The sequence below is a fragment of the Eucyclogobius newberryi genome, unplaced genomic scaffold, assembly GCF_026437365.1.
Source record: "Eucyclogobius newberryi isolate DKJ021-1_F unplaced genomic scaffold, fEucNew1.0.hap1 SCAF_20, whole genome shotgun sequence".
NCBI classification, from domain to species: domain Eukaryota; kingdom Metazoa; phylum Chordata; class Actinopteri; order Gobiiformes; family Gobiidae; genus Eucyclogobius; species Eucyclogobius newberryi.
In genome coordinates, this window is record NW_027315835.1 from 10437537 (window position 1) to 10455323 (window position 17787).

The 17787-nt window shown below is 41.8% G+C and overlaps 1 protein-coding gene across 1 annotated transcript; it reads left to right on the forward strand.

The window, feature by feature from the left end:
- Positions 1 to 5951: 5951 nt before the first annotated feature.
- pmp22b (peripheral myelin protein 22b) lies at positions 5952 to 16896 on the forward strand. Its single transcript, XM_072456177.1, has 5 exons — positions 5952 to 6078; positions 6636 to 6726; positions 6942 to 7023; positions 12069 to 12209; positions 14802 to 16896. The coding sequence occupies exons 2-5, from the start codon at positions 6649 to 6651 to the stop codon at positions 14960 to 14962; spliced, it is 462 nt and encodes a 153-aa protein (XP_072312278.1). The 5' UTR covers positions 5952 to 6078; positions 6636 to 6648; the 3' UTR covers positions 14963 to 16896.
- Positions 16897 to 17787: the final 891 nt, after the last annotated feature.

The window sequence follows — 17787 nt, forward strand, 5'->3', positions numbered from 1 at the left end:
GGAGGAGATGCCAGTGAGGAGGGAGTTGCAGTAGTCAAGGCGGGAGGAGATGAAGGCATGGATGAGGGATTCAGCAGCGGGGATTTTGGCGATGCGGCGGAGGTGGAAGTATGAGGTCTTGACAATGTGGCTGACATGGGGAGTGAAGGAGAGGGTGGGGTCCATGATGACACCGAGATTGCGTACCAGGGTAGAGGGGGTGATGGTCGAGGTGTCGATGCTGAGTGAAAAGGGACCAGTTTTATTGAGAGTGGATTTGGTGCCAATGAGGAGGAGCTCTGTTTTGTCACTGTTCAGTTTGAGGAAGTTGAGAGTGAGCCATGATTTTATTGTAGAGATGCAGGTTTCGATGTGGCTGAGGGGAGGGTTTTGGGTGGATTTGGTGGTGAGGTATGTCTGGGTGTCGTCAGCGTAGCAGTGAAAGTCCAGGTTGAGTTGGCGGAGGATGTGACCAAGGGGGAAGATGTAGCAGATGAAGAGGAGGGGGCCGAGGACTGAGCCCTGGGGGACCCCCTGCGTTACTGGGGAGAGGGTGGATGAGTGACCGGAGAGGGAAATGAACTCTTGCCTGTTGGTGAGGTAGGATGTGAGCCAGTCGAGTGCAGAGCCCTCAACACCCAGTTGGCGCAGCCTTTGTAGGAGGATGGAATGGTTTATAGTGTCAAAGGCTGCGCTGAGGTCTAGTAGTAACAGGATGTTGAGGGCCCCGGAGTCTGCTGAGGTGAGGAGATCGTTGAGTACTTTGACCAGGGCTGTTTCAGTGCTGTGAAGTGGGCGGAAGCCAGATTGGAGGGGTTCATAGAGGTTGTTTGACTGGAGGTGGGTGTGAAGTTGGGCGGCGACGATGCGTTCCAGCGTTTTTGAGAGGAACGGCAGGTTGGAGATGGGGCGGTAGTTGGAGAGGTTGGCGGAGTCTAGGGTGGGTTTTTTGAGGATGGGGGTGATGGAGGCCAGTTTGTAGATGGAAGGAACATGGCCGAGGGATAAAGACTGGTTGAAGAGGGTGGTGAGATGGGGGATGAGAGCAGGGAGGCAGGCCTTGGTTAGATTCGTTGGGAGGGGGTCGAGAGAGCAGGTGGTGGTTTTGGAAGCGGTGATGAGGTCTATGATATGAGAGGAGTTAACAGAGGAGAAGGTGGTGAGGGCAGGGAAGGGTGGGTGGTCAGGGAGAGGGGGGGGCAGGGGTGGGGGTGGTGATGGAGTTAATGGAGACGGCAGTCATGGAGCTGTTGATTTTGGAAATTTTGTCATTGAAGGCAAGGAGGAAAGAGTTGCAGAGGTCAGGGAAGGAGGGTGGAGTGATGTCCGGTGGCTGGAGCAGCTTGTTGACGGTGGAGAACAGGGTGCGAGGGCTCCGGTGGGAGCTGTTGATGAGGGTGGAGAGGTGGGCAGATTTGGCGGCTTGGAGAGCGTCACGGTAGGAGGAGATGTGTAATTTGAAAGCTTCGGCGTGGACAATACTGCCTTTGATTACATATCTGAATCGAGTAGAGCTGCGGCTAACAATCATCCCAGTCAACCAATCAGCGCTCAGCAAAGATAAGTGCAATAATCAAATTATTATTGTGCATTTCCTCAACAAACAAAGACTATTATGAAAGTAGCACATTATTCATTTTTATGCCATACCACATGTTCTAAGTTGAGATTTACTACAGAAACAAGGAAAAGGGGACGACAAACCGAAGCTGTAGTATTAGTCACTGTCTCACCACAATAAAAAAAATAGATCTCCTATAAAGTTAAGCTCCCAGCTCGGTGCAAATAAAAACTGTCCTTTGCAAATATTGACGCATGAGGGAAAGGCTCCTTTAAGCACCTCTTAAAAAGGCATGTTAGGTTTTTACAGTTGACCAAAGTTCACATTATTGTCGGAGCTTTTTGCGATGGTGAAACTCTGGCTGTTGCGCCATGTGGAACACAAAGACTTATCACCGGAGCGACGAGCGTATCAGACAAAGTGGTGCTCGGATTGAGAGTGGCACATACTTGGCACCCGTGTGATCAAGAGCACCTAAAGGTCTTGGTCTGAGAGGGGATGAAGACGTGAGGGGAGTGCGAGTGACGGGGTGAAGAGATTGTGATGGGATGATGACAGGGTTTTTCTGATGTCAAGTGACTTCTCTCTCACGTGACTGGACACAAAAGAAAAGGTTCGACAGCAAATATCAGGATAGTTAGTCAGTTACAGATCTTGGCAATAACATTATATTGACAAAAAGTCGGATATACAGTCAACCATTAGTCAGCATTTGTCTCTGGTCCCATGTTAAAGCTGCATATTTTTCAAACCGCAAAAGCAAAAGTATGTATTTCAATCTAGTTCCCATAAAAAGCTCCTACAAACATGCTTAATATGAAGATTTTTGGGTGAGAGAAACTTGGACGGACCTCTAAAGCATAGTCAATTATTGTGCTGGCTCTTACTTACAGAGTTTATGATAAATAGAACACTTTATTATTTGGTGTAGACAGGACACAGCGTCTGATTTTGTTACAAACTGCTGCTTTTACAGTGTACTCTAGGGGGGAAAACTGAATTACTAATTTACGACAATAAAGTCAGGTAATGTACTTTATTTAGTGTGATTGCATGTATTTGACTGATTTAGAAATGCTACTTTTGTGTCACATGTCATTACATAATATAGATGACTACTAATCAAAGTAGATGAATAATACTGGAAAAATAGATTTGTCACAGATGTATCATTTGATCAGAATCACAATCAGAACGGGGTTTATTGCCATTGTCAGAGAACTTCCTTTAGCATAAAACAAATGTATCACTTGATTACTTCAGTCAAATATAGTTATACTGTATGAATGGTAAAAAGCTCAAGAAGAGGAGAAACATATTACTTTACAATCAACAAAACCTTAAAACCTGTTACCACCCACCTGTCCGCCAGCGAACATTTTCTATATCTCAAATATTCTCTTACATCATCACTTTTATTTCCGTGGTCAATACCAGCAAACCATACATCATTTTAAAGCTTATTTTCTCAACAAAACGAATATGTCATTGATTTACATTGAATAATATGCCCCAATAAGCAATTGCCAATAGTTTGTGAGAAAGTCTCAACTTTTACAAACGCATGTCCTACCTGTTTGCTGTTTATGACGGACGAAACGGCTTTAATTCTGTACATCCTTGTACTCAGTCTGTCCGTAAGGAATCATTGAAAAACAATATCCACTTGTATTTTTCCTGAAGTTATCCGATTTCGAGATATTGTCAAGTAAACAAACTTTTCTTCGTTTCTCGCCGGACGAGAATGCGCTTGTCCGGCGCATTTCTCCGTCCATAACAAATGACCTGTTTGACTTATACGATAGTGTTTGACATCGATCTCTTCCTTAGACTATTTCCTACAGAATGAGACCATCCACGATTTGTTTGCTACAGCCTCCGGAGGAAAAAAATTTGGCGCTTCCGAAGCGCGCGTCCATCTTTGTTTTTAGCCCTTAGCTTCTGCTAACAGGCACGCAGGAGACTTTGAGTGACATATTATTCTAGCCAATGAGGAGACCTTTTTACTGATAGGCGGGACAAAGGGCTTATTGACACAGAATCTTCTGTATTCTCGTGCGTAAGGCTGTAAAGAGCCAGATTTCTCGGCAGGATTTTGCGCATAACGTTTTCTGAGTTTATTAGCCTTTTGGACGTGCATTTTGTTAGATATATGTATTATTATACCAATACAAAAATAAAATAAAAATATTATATATATATATTTTTTTTTAACCTCTATATGGGAAATTCATGGGTAAACTCATATTTACACATTTTCACAAATATTGTTTTTTAGCGGTTATAATTGCTATTAGTGGCCTACAAAACATCAAAATGTATGTTTTATGATCATAGAGGAGCTAAAATTGTAATAAAACAGTTTGGCACAGTTGGCACATATTTGGATCACTTGTTCCGAATATACTTTTTGATACAAAAAGGTCAACAGCACCAAAATGCCTGTTCCTAGAGATCTGAAACTTTACACAGTTGTTGTCATAACAAGATAAACAGCATGTGCAGTGAACAGCATATGCACACAATGAAGTATGTCATGCTCAGGACCATTACAAATTGACAATATTCAGGCGAGACTAAAAAAGGATGTTTTGTTTATGTTTGGGCCTCTGTAGTGTAAGTTCTGAAGCCCTGACAGTGTTCATGTGCACATCTGCAGAAACTAGAAGGCCTAAGCTTTCTAATGATGCATCACACTTGCATGTGGAACATAAGATCCTCTTTTAATAAGCAATGCCATTTGGGTATGTCCAACCATTGTGCACAGGGCGAAAATAGGTGGGTGGTAACAGGTTAAAAGTCTCTCGCGACGCCTTGAGGTACAGTACAAACCTCTGACAAACCAAAGAGCTAAAGTGGTCTGATTTCATAGAACAAAATTGCACTAAACACTGAATTTTGCACTACTCATTTCCCCAATATAGTTCACTATTCGTGTCCCAATATTTTGCCGAGTAAACTTTCAACACCGCCTGACCACAGCTCTGTGGAAAGAATGATAAAACATATTCACTGCTTCCTTTCCTCCCTTCACAGGAATCCCATTGACACCGCTCCCACAGGTCACACTTGTATATTTAACATTTAGCAACATGGGCCCGCTCGCTCCAGGGTGGGATGTCCCATTACTGCCTGTGGAAGTGAGTCATGTCAAACAGAGGAGAGCCCCTGACGCGCTCCCTCCCGCTCCCTCGCCCTCTTTCTCTTCTCCCGTCGTCTTTCTCTCTCTCTCCGTCCCTCTGAACCTGACATTCTCGTTCCTCACACTTTCACACGTGGGCTGCTGGTCAGTCACGTGGGGTTTGGGGGCATGAGCGGCCTGGGGAGAGCCCGGCTTCGTCGCTGTGTTTGTGTTTCCTATCGCCAAGACAACAAAAGGCTCGCTTCACAGGGAAAAATCACACTCACCACATTGAGTCCTGATACGCAATGTGTTTAAGGAGTCGGTGTGCTATAGAGCAGGAAGTGTAACTCATTATGGTAACAATGGGTTGGTTGCCATGACAACGGGGAAATAAAGTCTATTTCTGTAACGACATGTGGTTAAAGAGTCATCACGCAATTAAGATGCATTAAAAACTATCTAAGTTGGTAAAATGGTCAAAAATAAGTCCACATACCACAGGCCAGGGGTGTCCAAAGGGTGGTCCAGGGGGAAATACAGCCCTCATTGGCCCAAATTACTAAAATGTACTTTATTAGTAATTATAAGAAATACAACCTTGAACCTTCAAGTAAATTCCACAGCAAGTTTAAAAAGATCCGCCATCATAACCTCAAAACAACCATTTTGGTGCAAGGCAGACCCAACATTTAGGTCATAAATCCAAATAAAAGTGAGGTTCAGTCAAACGTCTGTTTAATGCACCAATAACAGTGATTCAGTGTATTGATTTACTCATTTCAATCCATATCATACATTTCAATAAGTTGGCCTTGATTCACAAAGCTTGGATACCTCTTGTCCCGTCAGTGTAGATATTTGTAAGCTATAAAAAGATCTATTTTTTGATATAACTTGTTGGTCAAAATAACTTGAAGATAAGTGTTTAAATTTAACTTACAATTAAATTAAAAAATATAATTATTTTTTACCTTGACAGAAGTAGGTCTTTATAAACGAACAAACAAAAGTATATTAAAAAAGAAGACATTATTAACCCTGTAATCCTCCTAAACAACAACATTCAAACAAAAAGTAATTCATCCCAAATGTTTTCTTCTTTATTGACTCTAACATTACCAAGTCTAGCCATCACATCAAACAAGTCGGGTAACCACGGCAACCACGCGCCTTCACGCACTTCACGTCTATATCGGGAACTGTGACTGAGGGCCAGTGCGTGACGTCACGACGCACACGGGGCGTAGATCTCCCAAAATGAGAGCGTTTATAACAGCCACTGGCATCAATCTGTGCCCTCAGTCGGACTCTGCGCACCGTGCACTGAGGATACACCGCTGCCACTGGACTTTAGGGAAACTTTTGTCCCGCGTTTATCCATTTTTTGTGTGGAAATTACTGCTGCGAGCAACAAGTAAGTGCACTTTCCTCTTTTGACAAACTTCAACAGTTAATGCGCAGGAGAAGCAGGGAAAAGCTGTCATGGATGGAAGAGAATTACTACTTGAAACGCGTTATAATAATAATAATAATAATAATTACGCAGTGTTTTATTCATGCTTGTCGCGTTAAATGTTAAAGCCTAATTAGACAAATCGCGTTATTGTTTTTATTCAATTCGTCCGTGTTTTGGTGACGCATGACGTGACGCGCGCTTGTCATAATTATTATTTGCACAACATTCACATTTTCCACTTGTGTCATTCACAAACACAAGCTGCAAAAACGCGACTACAACGATCCCAAACCAGCGCAAACATTCCACAGACTAAAATAAGCAGCTGTGTGTATAAATATATAAATATAAAAGCGCGCGTAGCTCATCCCCGGGGGCCCGCTTTTCGTCCCGTTTTGACGTGACACGCCCATGAGTCCCACCAGCAGGGGCCCCCCCCCAAAAAAAACGCGCACCCGCATTACCCCGGGCGCACCCGCACAGAGCGCACCGCCTTGACTCTTGCTTCTGTCCAGACGCTGCGTAAAGATGCTGCTGCTACTACTGGGAATCATCTTCCTGCACATCGCTGCCCTCGTGCTCCTGTTTGTGTCCACTATTGTCAGCGTAAGTATAACGTGCACTTTTTGCAAATTTTATTCAAAAAACGGGTGATAACGTCACAATTTTCACCGATGTGCGCTGTGGGATTGACTTGTGGGATCGCTGTGAGGTTCATTTGCTTTTTTAAATTATTATGGGGTGTTGAGCTTTACTTTTAAGTGATGTTTTTGTTGCATTTTCTGGATTTAATTGTGTTTATATATGGTTGTCGTTGTCAGGTATGGTCAACGGGCGAGTTTGGAACCTCGGACCTTTGGCAAAATTGCTCCTCGATCAACTGTGCTCCTGCTTCAACTGGAGGTAAGTCAAAAAAACATACATAAATAACACACAAATGAATATCTGCATTAACGTGAAGCTTTGCTCTGGGATTTGTAGTCCTTTGCGACGTTTGTAGTCCGCCTTACTACTCAACATTGTTGCGCGAAATGCCAGATGAAAGTGGATCCCTTAAGGTCTTTAAAAAAAAAATTAAAAAAAACTGCAAAACTGCTTGTAATGTGGGTGTGTCCCGTGTCCTCCGGGAGCGTGGTGCCATCTAGGGCAGAGAATGTGGTACTGTCAGAGCTGATAGGCCGTGGCTGTATAAATAGTCACGGTGCTATGTCCATATATTGAGGGCCAGTGTGTTGTAGACGGGGCTATTCGGGGTGGGGCCGGTGCTGCTGCTGCTCCTGCCGCTGTCGCTGCTGCTTCTGGTGTTGGAAACTGTAGTATTTAAAGTTGTGCATCCGTGTGGAGGGACCTTGGGCCACCTCGCGCGGGGCATAGCGCAGGGTCACGCCCAGAGTCAGAGAATAGTGCTCAGGGATCATTAGGACAGTTCAAGGCGGCAGCTGCACGAGTATTTTAAACCCGGAGTAGATGGGATTGGAAATGCCTAAATGCCACACAATAATACGCGTGTTTACGGGAGGTGCAAAAATGAGAGTATTCCAAGTGAAATTAGAAGAATACGAGCATTAATATCACTACTTACTACTGCTTTAACGGCTCATAATTCACCCTACACATGCACGGTTGACCACTTTTGCTCACATTACTTTCACTAAGAGAGTCCCAAAAGTATAAGACGCAAATCGTGCCGCGTAAATACCCCTTTCATGTGCTATTTTAAGGCTCCGGCATTTTAATATGAATATAAAATCCCCCGAAACAGCTCAGAGTGGCCGCTGTGGTGAGGGTGATGTCACAGGTGGAGAATGAGCCTGGCTGTGCGTGTGTGTGTGTTTTGACAGAACAGCAGCAGCTCCCGGGCCCTCTGTAAGGTCCTGGGGGCCAATGCAGCCTCGCCACTCGTTTGACCAGCTTTCTTTCTGTAATGACTCGTCGTTTATTTAAGAGAAGCGTGCCTGTGCTCCCCCAGGGCTCTGCAGAGATGGTCAATAACAGAGGCTTGTGTACATTCCTGTTGGACATTCTGGTGTGGTTGGTTTTGTGAGAACTGTAAATGTTCCATATTTGCTGTTGCCTTGGGAGAGAATAGAATTAAGTACTTTAGTTGTACTTTTCTCAGTATAGAGCTTAATTTTATGTCGTCACACCTCAAAGAAGATTTTAGGATGCTGATTGAGTTGTTCCATTTCCTGTTTGTACTGTTTTTTTCACGTTCAATTCCGCGATTTATAGGCGATTTTATCACCTAATTGCAATTTGTGGACATCTATGGGAAGATGTATGATTCCCAAATGACCTTCAGTCATTGAAACTGCTGTATCACTATCATCCGACCCCCTAATGTGCTGCGATTTGCACATTGATTTTGGATCGCTTCAAAGCTTCTCTTCTGCCGTCTTCTCAATTTTCCCCAACATTGAGAGATGTTCAAAGTTGAATTTTGACCCCTAAATTAAAGAGACCTTACATCACCCGATGCATTCCATAGTCACATAATTCAGAGAAAGAAGCATTTGGGATTCATTCGTAGGAAAGATCGTCAAATTCAACATTTTTGTCATGTGCTTGCGCTGTATGCTGAATCATGGGCTTTATTTTTAGAGACATTTGGTTTTCATTTCCTCTTTTGTCATTGAAACTAAATATATTGGGTTAGGCGGGATTGTAGTAAATAATCACATGCTGGACTCGCATTTTAACATCTTCTTACCCAGGAAACTGCATTACCAAATTAACTTCATCGCCAGATACGCACTCATCGGGATCTAAACTGAATTGGCCCCTAAAGTAGATTTCCTTGTTTGGAAAGCGCATGGCCTCGCATCTCTCGTCGTCGCCAAGTAACGCCGCAACGGCACATTATGTCATTGGTGTAAACTGTAGCGAGCGTGCCACATTTTGAACCCGGGTCCAGGAAATACCTCACGCCACTGTTTTTCTTACTACGACAGCGGCGACGGAGGAAGGAAGACGGACAAGATGTGTTTATCACAAGCCAGCGATGATTTGTGTCGAGGTGAAGGCGGAGCGGAACATTTTGCCCATCAGTCATAATGTTATCAACAGCTATTGCGTAACACGGCCTTATAATGATCGAATTGTTTGTCGGAAAGATTCATAATAAGCTGTAACTTTCCGCCGGTTGGTTCAATCGAAGGAACGTCTTATGTTTCCAAATTAAAGTAAAGGTCGCCGCGAGGTAATACAAACTGGCTGTTGAAAAATCAAGAAGGGCGTCGATTTTCCAGCAGTTTAGGAGATGAAGTGGCAGAATTGTTAGCTTTCGCAGGCTACCGCGGCAACCAGAAATGGCTGCATATTGTCTTTATGTTGTATACGCCGCGATGTCACGATATTTATTAAGGTTTTGTTCGAATCTAAACGTCATCTGCAGATTTCACGATGCTGGATGGTAGGAAGAATGCTAGATTACTCAAGATCACATGTCTAATTCAAGGATTGCACCCTCAACCTGGTCATAAAACACGAGGCTAATCCGTGCAGAGTGTGCAGCGTGCATCCGCCTATAGCATACAACGTTGCTTGGATAGGCAATAGCTACCAATTAAACTTGAGAAGAACAAACAAAAGAATGTAAATGAAGTTAGCGCTGTGTACAGTGAGGTAAAACGAGTTGAAAAGAATACTTAAGGTAAAGTTATGATAAATTATTTACTGTGTCTAAGTCAGGGGTGTCCAAACTTTTTTCACAAAGGGCCGCATTTTGAAACTTAAACGGGGCAGAGGGCCACAAACTTGACAATGTTGAATTTGTTGAATGACAAAGTGAATCATTCGAAATTTTGCATTTGACGTAATTGCGATGAGCCTCCACAACCTTCAATTAGACCTGGAACATTAATATTAGGTTTGTATAACATCAATATGCCTGAATTTTACCAATTTCACAGTAAAAAGTACTACTTTTTGTTGTTTGGGCCGACATAGTAGGAAGCTGGAGGGCCAAAAAAATCGGTCTGAGGGCCGCATTTGGCCCCCGGGCCCTAGTTTGGACATGCCTGGTCTAAGTCATGCGGTACGACGGAGTATAAGGGGCAACCAAAAAAAAAAAATGCGGGGCACTACAAGAATAAAGTAATTAATTAAGGACTTTTTTCTCGTTATTAAATGACTTTTTTCTCGTTATTAAATTACTTTTTTCTCGTTATTAAATTACTTTTTTCTCGTTATTTAATTACTTTTTTCTCGTTATATAGTAGAGTTTATTGTCATTAATTTACGATTTTTTTCTGACTGACTTTTTTCTGACTTCAACTTTTTTCTCATTAATTAACGTATTTTTTTAAATGAATTAATGACTTTATTCTCGTAGTGCAGTACATTTCTTTTTTCTTGGTTGGCCCTTATACTCCGTCGTAAAAAAACACATTTTGCAATTGAGTTGATGTCCGGCGTTTAAGGTGACGATGGTTTTATAGACATAATGGTTTAAGCAAGCATCATCTGTAGTGGTTCAAGTCGCAAAAGTAGACGGCGCGGATGACGTTTGGCGCGAACGGCTCCTGGAAAACAAGTCGAAAACACAGATACAAAGTCATTGGAGGAGGCGATGGACAGAGCGCGAATGAAACCCGAGCGCGCCTAACCCATACACAAGAAATAGCCTCTGCTTAGAAATCCAAGGATTCCTGGCATGGCGTTACAAATGAGGCCTAGACTGATCCAGTCGCCATAAAACACAGCTCCACGATACAAAGATAGACACTGGAGGAAGATAAACAGTTAGACGGACGGCTCCTAGTCGATACAGGTGTGGTAATGGGTTAATGGCCGGGGCCTTGGAAAGACTAGCAGTGGCGATCAATACGGAGCGTTTCAGTCATGGGGCCGGCAGTAAAAGGGGGCACAGGGCTTTTAGCAATAAGATATCCGCATGTTATGAAACCCATTATACGCTCCCAGAAGAAAGCATGTCTGAAGCATTGTTTTTATTCCTATTTAGAGATTTACTCTTTATTGTTTGGTCTCTGTCACTTACTGAGTAGTTTACTTTCAAATAGTTTCTGCATATTTATGGTACATGTTTATATGATTCAAATGTAATTAATATATACATGTTTTGTGATAAGTTTGGTGTACCTCAAGGCATTGCAACCCTTACTGGGACCCTTACTGTTTACTATAATACAGTCAAACACAATACTAAACTCATCAATTATCATATTTTCCGGACTATAAGTTTTTCATGGTTTTGGCCGGAGTGCGACTTATACTTATTATTATACTTATATACTTATACTTATACTCCGGAGCGACTTATATGTGATATTATTTGTTATTTTCACACTTTCAATGCATTTTTTGACTGGTGAGACTTATACTCCGGTGCGACTTATAGCCCGGAAAATACGGTACATGTTTTGTATAACGTGATAAATTTGGCGTACCTCAAGGCATTGCAATGGGACCCTTACTGTTTACTATAATACAGTCAAACACAATACTAAACTCATAATTTACCATATTTTCCGGATTATAAGTCAACGTTTTTTTTCATAGTTTTGGCCGGGGTGCGACTTATACTTATATTTATACTTATATACTTATACTCCGGAGCGACATCTATGTGATAATATTTGTTATTTTCAAACTTTCAACCGCATTTCATACTCCAGTGCAACTTATACATGTTTTTTTCTGCATTTTTTGGCTGGTGCGACTTATACTCCGGAAAATACGATACATGTTATGTATAACACGTGATAAATTTGGCGTACCTCAAGGCATTGCAATGGGACCCTTACTGTTTACTATAATTCAGTCAGCAACGATACTAAACTCATCGATTAGTTTGCTCTCGCTAGTCCTCCTCTTTAGGCCACATCCGTATGTTTACATATGAAGTCCTGAACTGGTCTATTGTTACGACTAATGCTAATGGTATTGCTATTGGTATTGATCGCTGTCTTGTTTGTGTCCGTGTGCAGAGTGGATCCAGGCGGTCCAAGCCGTCATGATCCTCTCCATCATCTTCAGCGTCCTGGCCCTCTTCCTGTTCTTCTGTCAGCTCTTCACTCTGCAGAAGGGGGGCCGCTTCTTCCTCACCGGAGCCTTCCAGATCCTAGCCAGTAAGTCCATTCAATACGCATTAGAATCAGACTCGAATGTCACTGTCGTCTCCGATTAAGATTAAATGACTAAATGAGAAAAGCTTTGAGATGCAAATGTGGTTGTGTGCAGTGAGTTCATATATTTACCGACTGCTGGACATAGTTTATAATTTTTAACCATATTTCCTGACCAAGTAGGAATTGTAAATCAATCCATAACACATTTTAAAGTTTGAAACTCTTAAATTAGGTTTTAGAGTTTTGGGTTTTTAGGTTTTTATTGCTCGAAACGCTCTTTCAGACCATGAACAGTTGTTTTATGAGTTCTATAAAAAGTACACAAGATATTTGAATCATATTTAATAAGCACAGTAGGACTTGTAAATCGCCACAATATATTTTTGACAGTTTGAAGCTATCAAATTACTTTTATGAGTTATTGCTGTTTTTAGTGTTTATTGCTCAAAAAGCCTTTACATTTTATATTTTTGAGCAAATATGTACCGTAAATTTAGTGATAATCCAAAAATATAATATGAAATAAATATGAAATATAATATAATATAAATAAAAGATAATACAAAGATTGTTGCAAGCATTTAATTATAAGATAAGATATTCCTTTATTGTCCCACATGGGGAAATTTCATTGGTGCAACGCAGGTAGATACAGAGGTAGATACAGAAGAACAGATCACTTATAGGAAAAACACTTTCAGTAGAAGATCTCCTATAAATAATAAAAACTCCCATAGACAAATAAATAAATAAATAGATAAATACCATTGCATGTGAATTATAAGATAAGAGTAGATATAACTTTATAAATATTATTCAAATGCAGGTCAAAATCAAGATATTACTTACAAGGAATAATGTAATTTTCAAATAAACAAATAAAAGGGTAAAAAGAAAGACTGCAAATTAACAGTACCAAGGTGGAAACATGTACTCAGTTGTGGAGTTAATAGTAAAAAAACACATGCCTAGAAACAGTGAATAAAAAATAGCTTTCAGACGCCGCTCCCGACACAAAGCCGGAGTCAGAGTGAAGCCCACAGTGCATCCTCTGTGGCAGACGATTAAATTAGGAGAGTCTGAGCCAGTTACTAATGGCTTAGAGCTGCGTTTGTCTGCTCTGCCATGTGCCCTTTGCCAGTCCATTGTGTGGCGTTGGCAGCCCCCCCACCACCCGCTCCGCCCCGCCACCTCCCGGGTCCGTGCTCCGCATTGTGCTCGCACGTTGCCTGGCGCACTGATGCCCACCAAATACTGGGCCCACCGCCAGCGGCCGAGTCCAAATGTCAGATGTCTCACTGAGTAGGGGCTGGACAGAGATAGTGCCCTGTCACGGACCGGGAGGTGGGCAGAGCGGGGCACGCAGAATGCCTTCGATAGAACGATTTCTTGGGTCTTACTGCAGGAAACAAAAGGACTCTAATTAAAACAAAATGTTGAGCGATTTTGTACGGAATTTGATGCTAAAATTTGATTAATGGTGATTAGAAATTCCATTATTCTAACCACAATTGAACAAGGAGAGACAAGACGTTGCTGGAGATTTGTTCCACTTTCTGTAGAAAAGATTGTCTGACAAAAGAAAAAAAGTAAGACGTAAAAGAGTTTGATGGTTGCGCTGTGGCGGCTGAGATTGGACCGCATCATGAAGCTAAAGTAGAAAAATGACAAAAGAAGAAGACTTGTGATTGAGAGTTAGCAACTGGATGAAGGAAAGAAATGAAGACTTCCTGGTTAAGTTTATGTCGCTTCATTTTGCTGCTCGAGACGAATCTGCATACTCAGATCTGACCTCATCAAGTCATTAGAAATACACCAAGTCGGCTTTATCATCCCCGATACAAGCGCCAAAGCTTGAGTTTATTTTCATGACTCGACATTGGCATTTTATAAACCCATTGTAAGCCGTTCGAAGTCGGCTGCCCAGTTTATTCCCTTTAAATACCCTTATCCAGAATCCTCAACGAACGCCATCACTTTCAGTTTATATGTAGTTGAAGATCCATCCATCCATCCATCCATTTTCTACCGCTTGTTCCCTTTCGGGGTCGCGGGTGACTGGAGCCTCTCCCAGTGACTTCGGGCCTTAGGCGGGGTACTCCCTGGACAGTGGCCAACTCGTCGCATGGTCAACACAGAGACATTACAGACAACCATTCACTCTCACATTCATTCACTAGGGCCAATTTAGAGTCACCAATTTTGCCACATGCATGTCTTTGGACGGTGGGAGGAGCCAGAGAACCCGGCGAGAACCCACGGTAACACGGGGAGAACATGCAGACTCCACCCAGAGAGATCATGTGATGTTGGTCTGGTCCGGGAATCGAACCCATGTTGAAGATGTTGATCGTTAACTTAGGTTCAGGAGCTGGACCACGCCTCAACCTCTTACTCCTTCAGCAACCACGCCTCCACTCTTTAACTACATCTAATTACCCAGAAGCCCTATTCATACTGGCCTATCCCAGCTCTCATCGATCCATCATTGATCCATCTTCACTATTATCAATAAACATTTGTTCATATTCCACTGTTGTGGCGTGTGGCTAGTGAACTACCGTATAACAGTTTTTGCGTCTCTTTTTGCAGGCCTGTTCGTGATGAGCGGCGCCATCATCTACACGGTGATGAGTCCGGAGTGGGTGCCTCCCGGAGACTCCTTCGGGTACTCCTACATCCTGGCCTGGGTGGCGTTCCCTCTGGCGCTGATCAGCGGAATCATCTACGTCGTCTTAAGGAAGCGAGAATGAGTCGACCGAGTTTGCACACGACCCAAATCCAACACGACACGTGACCCCGCGCGCTTGTTTCAGGCTCTCGCGCCATTGGCTGTTTGAACGGTGACATCACAGACAGGGGGGTTTATCAGATTCACCATGGAAACCATCTCCAAAACCCAACGATGAAGGATGTAAATAGTATCTATGGTTTAAGACCTATTTATAACACTTTTTACATATATGTACATAGTTTTGTGTTGCTCTGATACTGATGTATGAGCTTTGTTTTAGCTGATTAAGTGCCTCTGTGTTTTATTTGTAACGATAAAATAATTTGATGCTTTCTTTTTTTTTTTTTTTGCCAAAAAGTGAAAAAGATATTACTGTACTCAATAACCAAAATGCATGACAAGAACTAGTTGTTTCTGGCATAGCTGATTTGAAGGGCTTGTGAGTTTTTTTTTTATTTTTTTTTAAATAATTTTCAACAAAATGGTGCTATGTTTTATCATTCCTATCACTACAACAGAGTTACTGCCGCTTCGCCATTCATTTAAATCAGACAAGTGCAATTCTTTCATTATAATATTACTTAACACTTTAGCCGTCTTTACCAATACCGTAGTAGTTATGTAGTAGCTATTAATATCAGTATTATAGCAAATGTCGGAATAGATTTGAAAACATAATATGATAATAATAATAATTTTGATTTGGGCTAACTATCACTAGGCTATACCAAAAAATTAACTCTAGGGGGCATTCAAGTTGAAAGCCATACCAGAATATAGAGACTCTTACAAAGTATTATTAAGGGCACAGAACTGCAGGAATCAAGCAACTATTTGTTTTAACATACTTGAAGTTTGACGTGATGCAGTCTCTGGCCCGTGTGTTTCTTCTACTGTAAAGTTCACTGTTTATATGTCGATGTTTAACTTTCACCCAATAAAACTATGATCACTATTCCTCAGCTTCACCCATGTGTTTCCAACGGCTGCCAATCAACTAACGCACTAAGATGTCTAAATGTCTTGTTGTAAAATGGGGATTTGCAATATTTGCCAAGCTCTGGGGAAAATAAGAGATCGCGGCGTCATTGTTTTATTTTGAAGGCCTGATATTTAGTTTTTATTTATTTTGGAAACCTGCTAATACAGTCACGGTTTCAAAATTAAAGAAAAACAAATTGCAACAGTTTTAAAAGATGCACTATGCAACGCTTTTGTGGCCACCTGCTCGTCTCCATGGAGATGCCGTTGCTTTGCCTGCAATGTTTCGCAGTATGGCATTAAACTTGCATCGATTCAATCACATGTTTTTATTTTTAACGCCCAAATAACACGTATTCTACTCCAAGCTCGGTCACCTCTCCGTAGACCCGACCTGTAACTCGGCCTGGTACGTTCGCCTGCTTGTCTCCACGGAGATGGATGCGTTTAATGCCATAATGCGGAGGAAAAAGTGCACCGTTAGCGTTGCTGGTGGCTAACTTTTGCCTGAAATCAAATTTCATTGCTGTGATCTCTTATTATTCTTATTCTTCTAATACATGGAAATGCCAGGGCCGCACCTGAATGACACTGTCGCATTCTCCTGTCAGCGCTGAGAGATTTAAGCGCAGCGAGAAATGCTTTTGCAAATGCCAAAACAGACTAAGGTTACGAGCAGCGCATGGGCCTCTCGGGACACGAGCGATCCCGAACACGCGGCTCGTGTTTCGGATCGTCGAGCGCCATTGAAATAAACAGAGCGGAGATCCCGATGGCGACTCCGTGACAGTTGTATTTTGTAGTAGATGTGTTGGCATGATACTCGGCGGGTCCAGTTAGAAGAGATGTGTCGTCAGCTCTAATGAAAACTGCCCACTTGTTCAGTTTGTGTTGTGTTTACATGTACCAAATGCTCTCAATAATATCAATGCGACGTTAAGTTTAACCATTAAAGGATGTTTCTTACCACCACCGTGAATGAATGGTACTTTATTTGGTTACTTATTTGCAACTAAAGTAGCAATTTGAATGTAAAAAAGTCAAGTATATCTTTTGTTTGTTTAGATGGGTCAAAAGTGAACCATGCAAACTAAGGACAAAATATGTAAGCTGTATTACAATGTTTACACACCATTTTAATCATCTTATTACTCCAAAATTCTCACAATAATTAGGTTTTTAGTGCGCATGAAACTGCCACCAGTAGTTCACTAGCATTCCCAGTATTTTGGCAATGAGTTTGATTCTTAGGAAGGACAAATTATGTAAATTGGACTGTTTGAATTTGAATTTTTCAGATGAAAGGCAAGAGGAAAATTGCAAATCAGAAGTGAACATTGCTGGAATATTACTTTTTTTGAATCAGAGTCAGTTTTATTGCCATTGTCAGCGAACAGTTCACAAACTAAGGTGCAACATACAACAATGCAGTATAATAATAGTAAAATAATGGCATGCAGAATGAAATGTGTAGAGTAAAATGGATTTAAATACAATATATATACAACGAGATCAGAATGATAGCATAAAAGAGTGATTTATGACGTTGGCTGTATTAGGTTAGGGTTGACTGTGATGATAGCTTTCCCTACTTGAGTCAACACAATGCTTTGATAAACAGCTTCTAGTCTAAACTAATTAGTGTTAAATGTTCATAGATGAAAGATGAAAGAGTCCTCAGAAAGAGACATTCTTGTGGCGGGACTCATAGGTCACAGCCTCCCACAGCCTCGCCTCCGGACATATCTGCCCTGGGTCAGCTGGGGACACCGCTGCACAGTTATGGCCAGGTTAAACAATCATTCATATATTATACGTGATATGTGCATGATTTTATGTTTTTTTAATGTACATTTTTATAAT

Coding starts and splice junctions, on each gene's coding strand:
- pmp22b (XM_072456177.1), top strand. CDS start 6,649: ATGCTGCTGCTACTACTGGGAATCATCTTCCTGCACATCGCTGCCCTC. Junction 7,024..12,068: donor TGCTCCTGCTTCAACTGGAG/GTAAGTCAAAAA, acceptor GTCCGTGTGCAG/AGTGGATCCAGGCGGTCCAA. Junction 12,210..14,801: donor AGCCTTCCAGATCCTAGCCA/GTAAGTCCATTC, acceptor CTCTTTTTGCAG/GCCTGTTCGTGATGAGCGGC.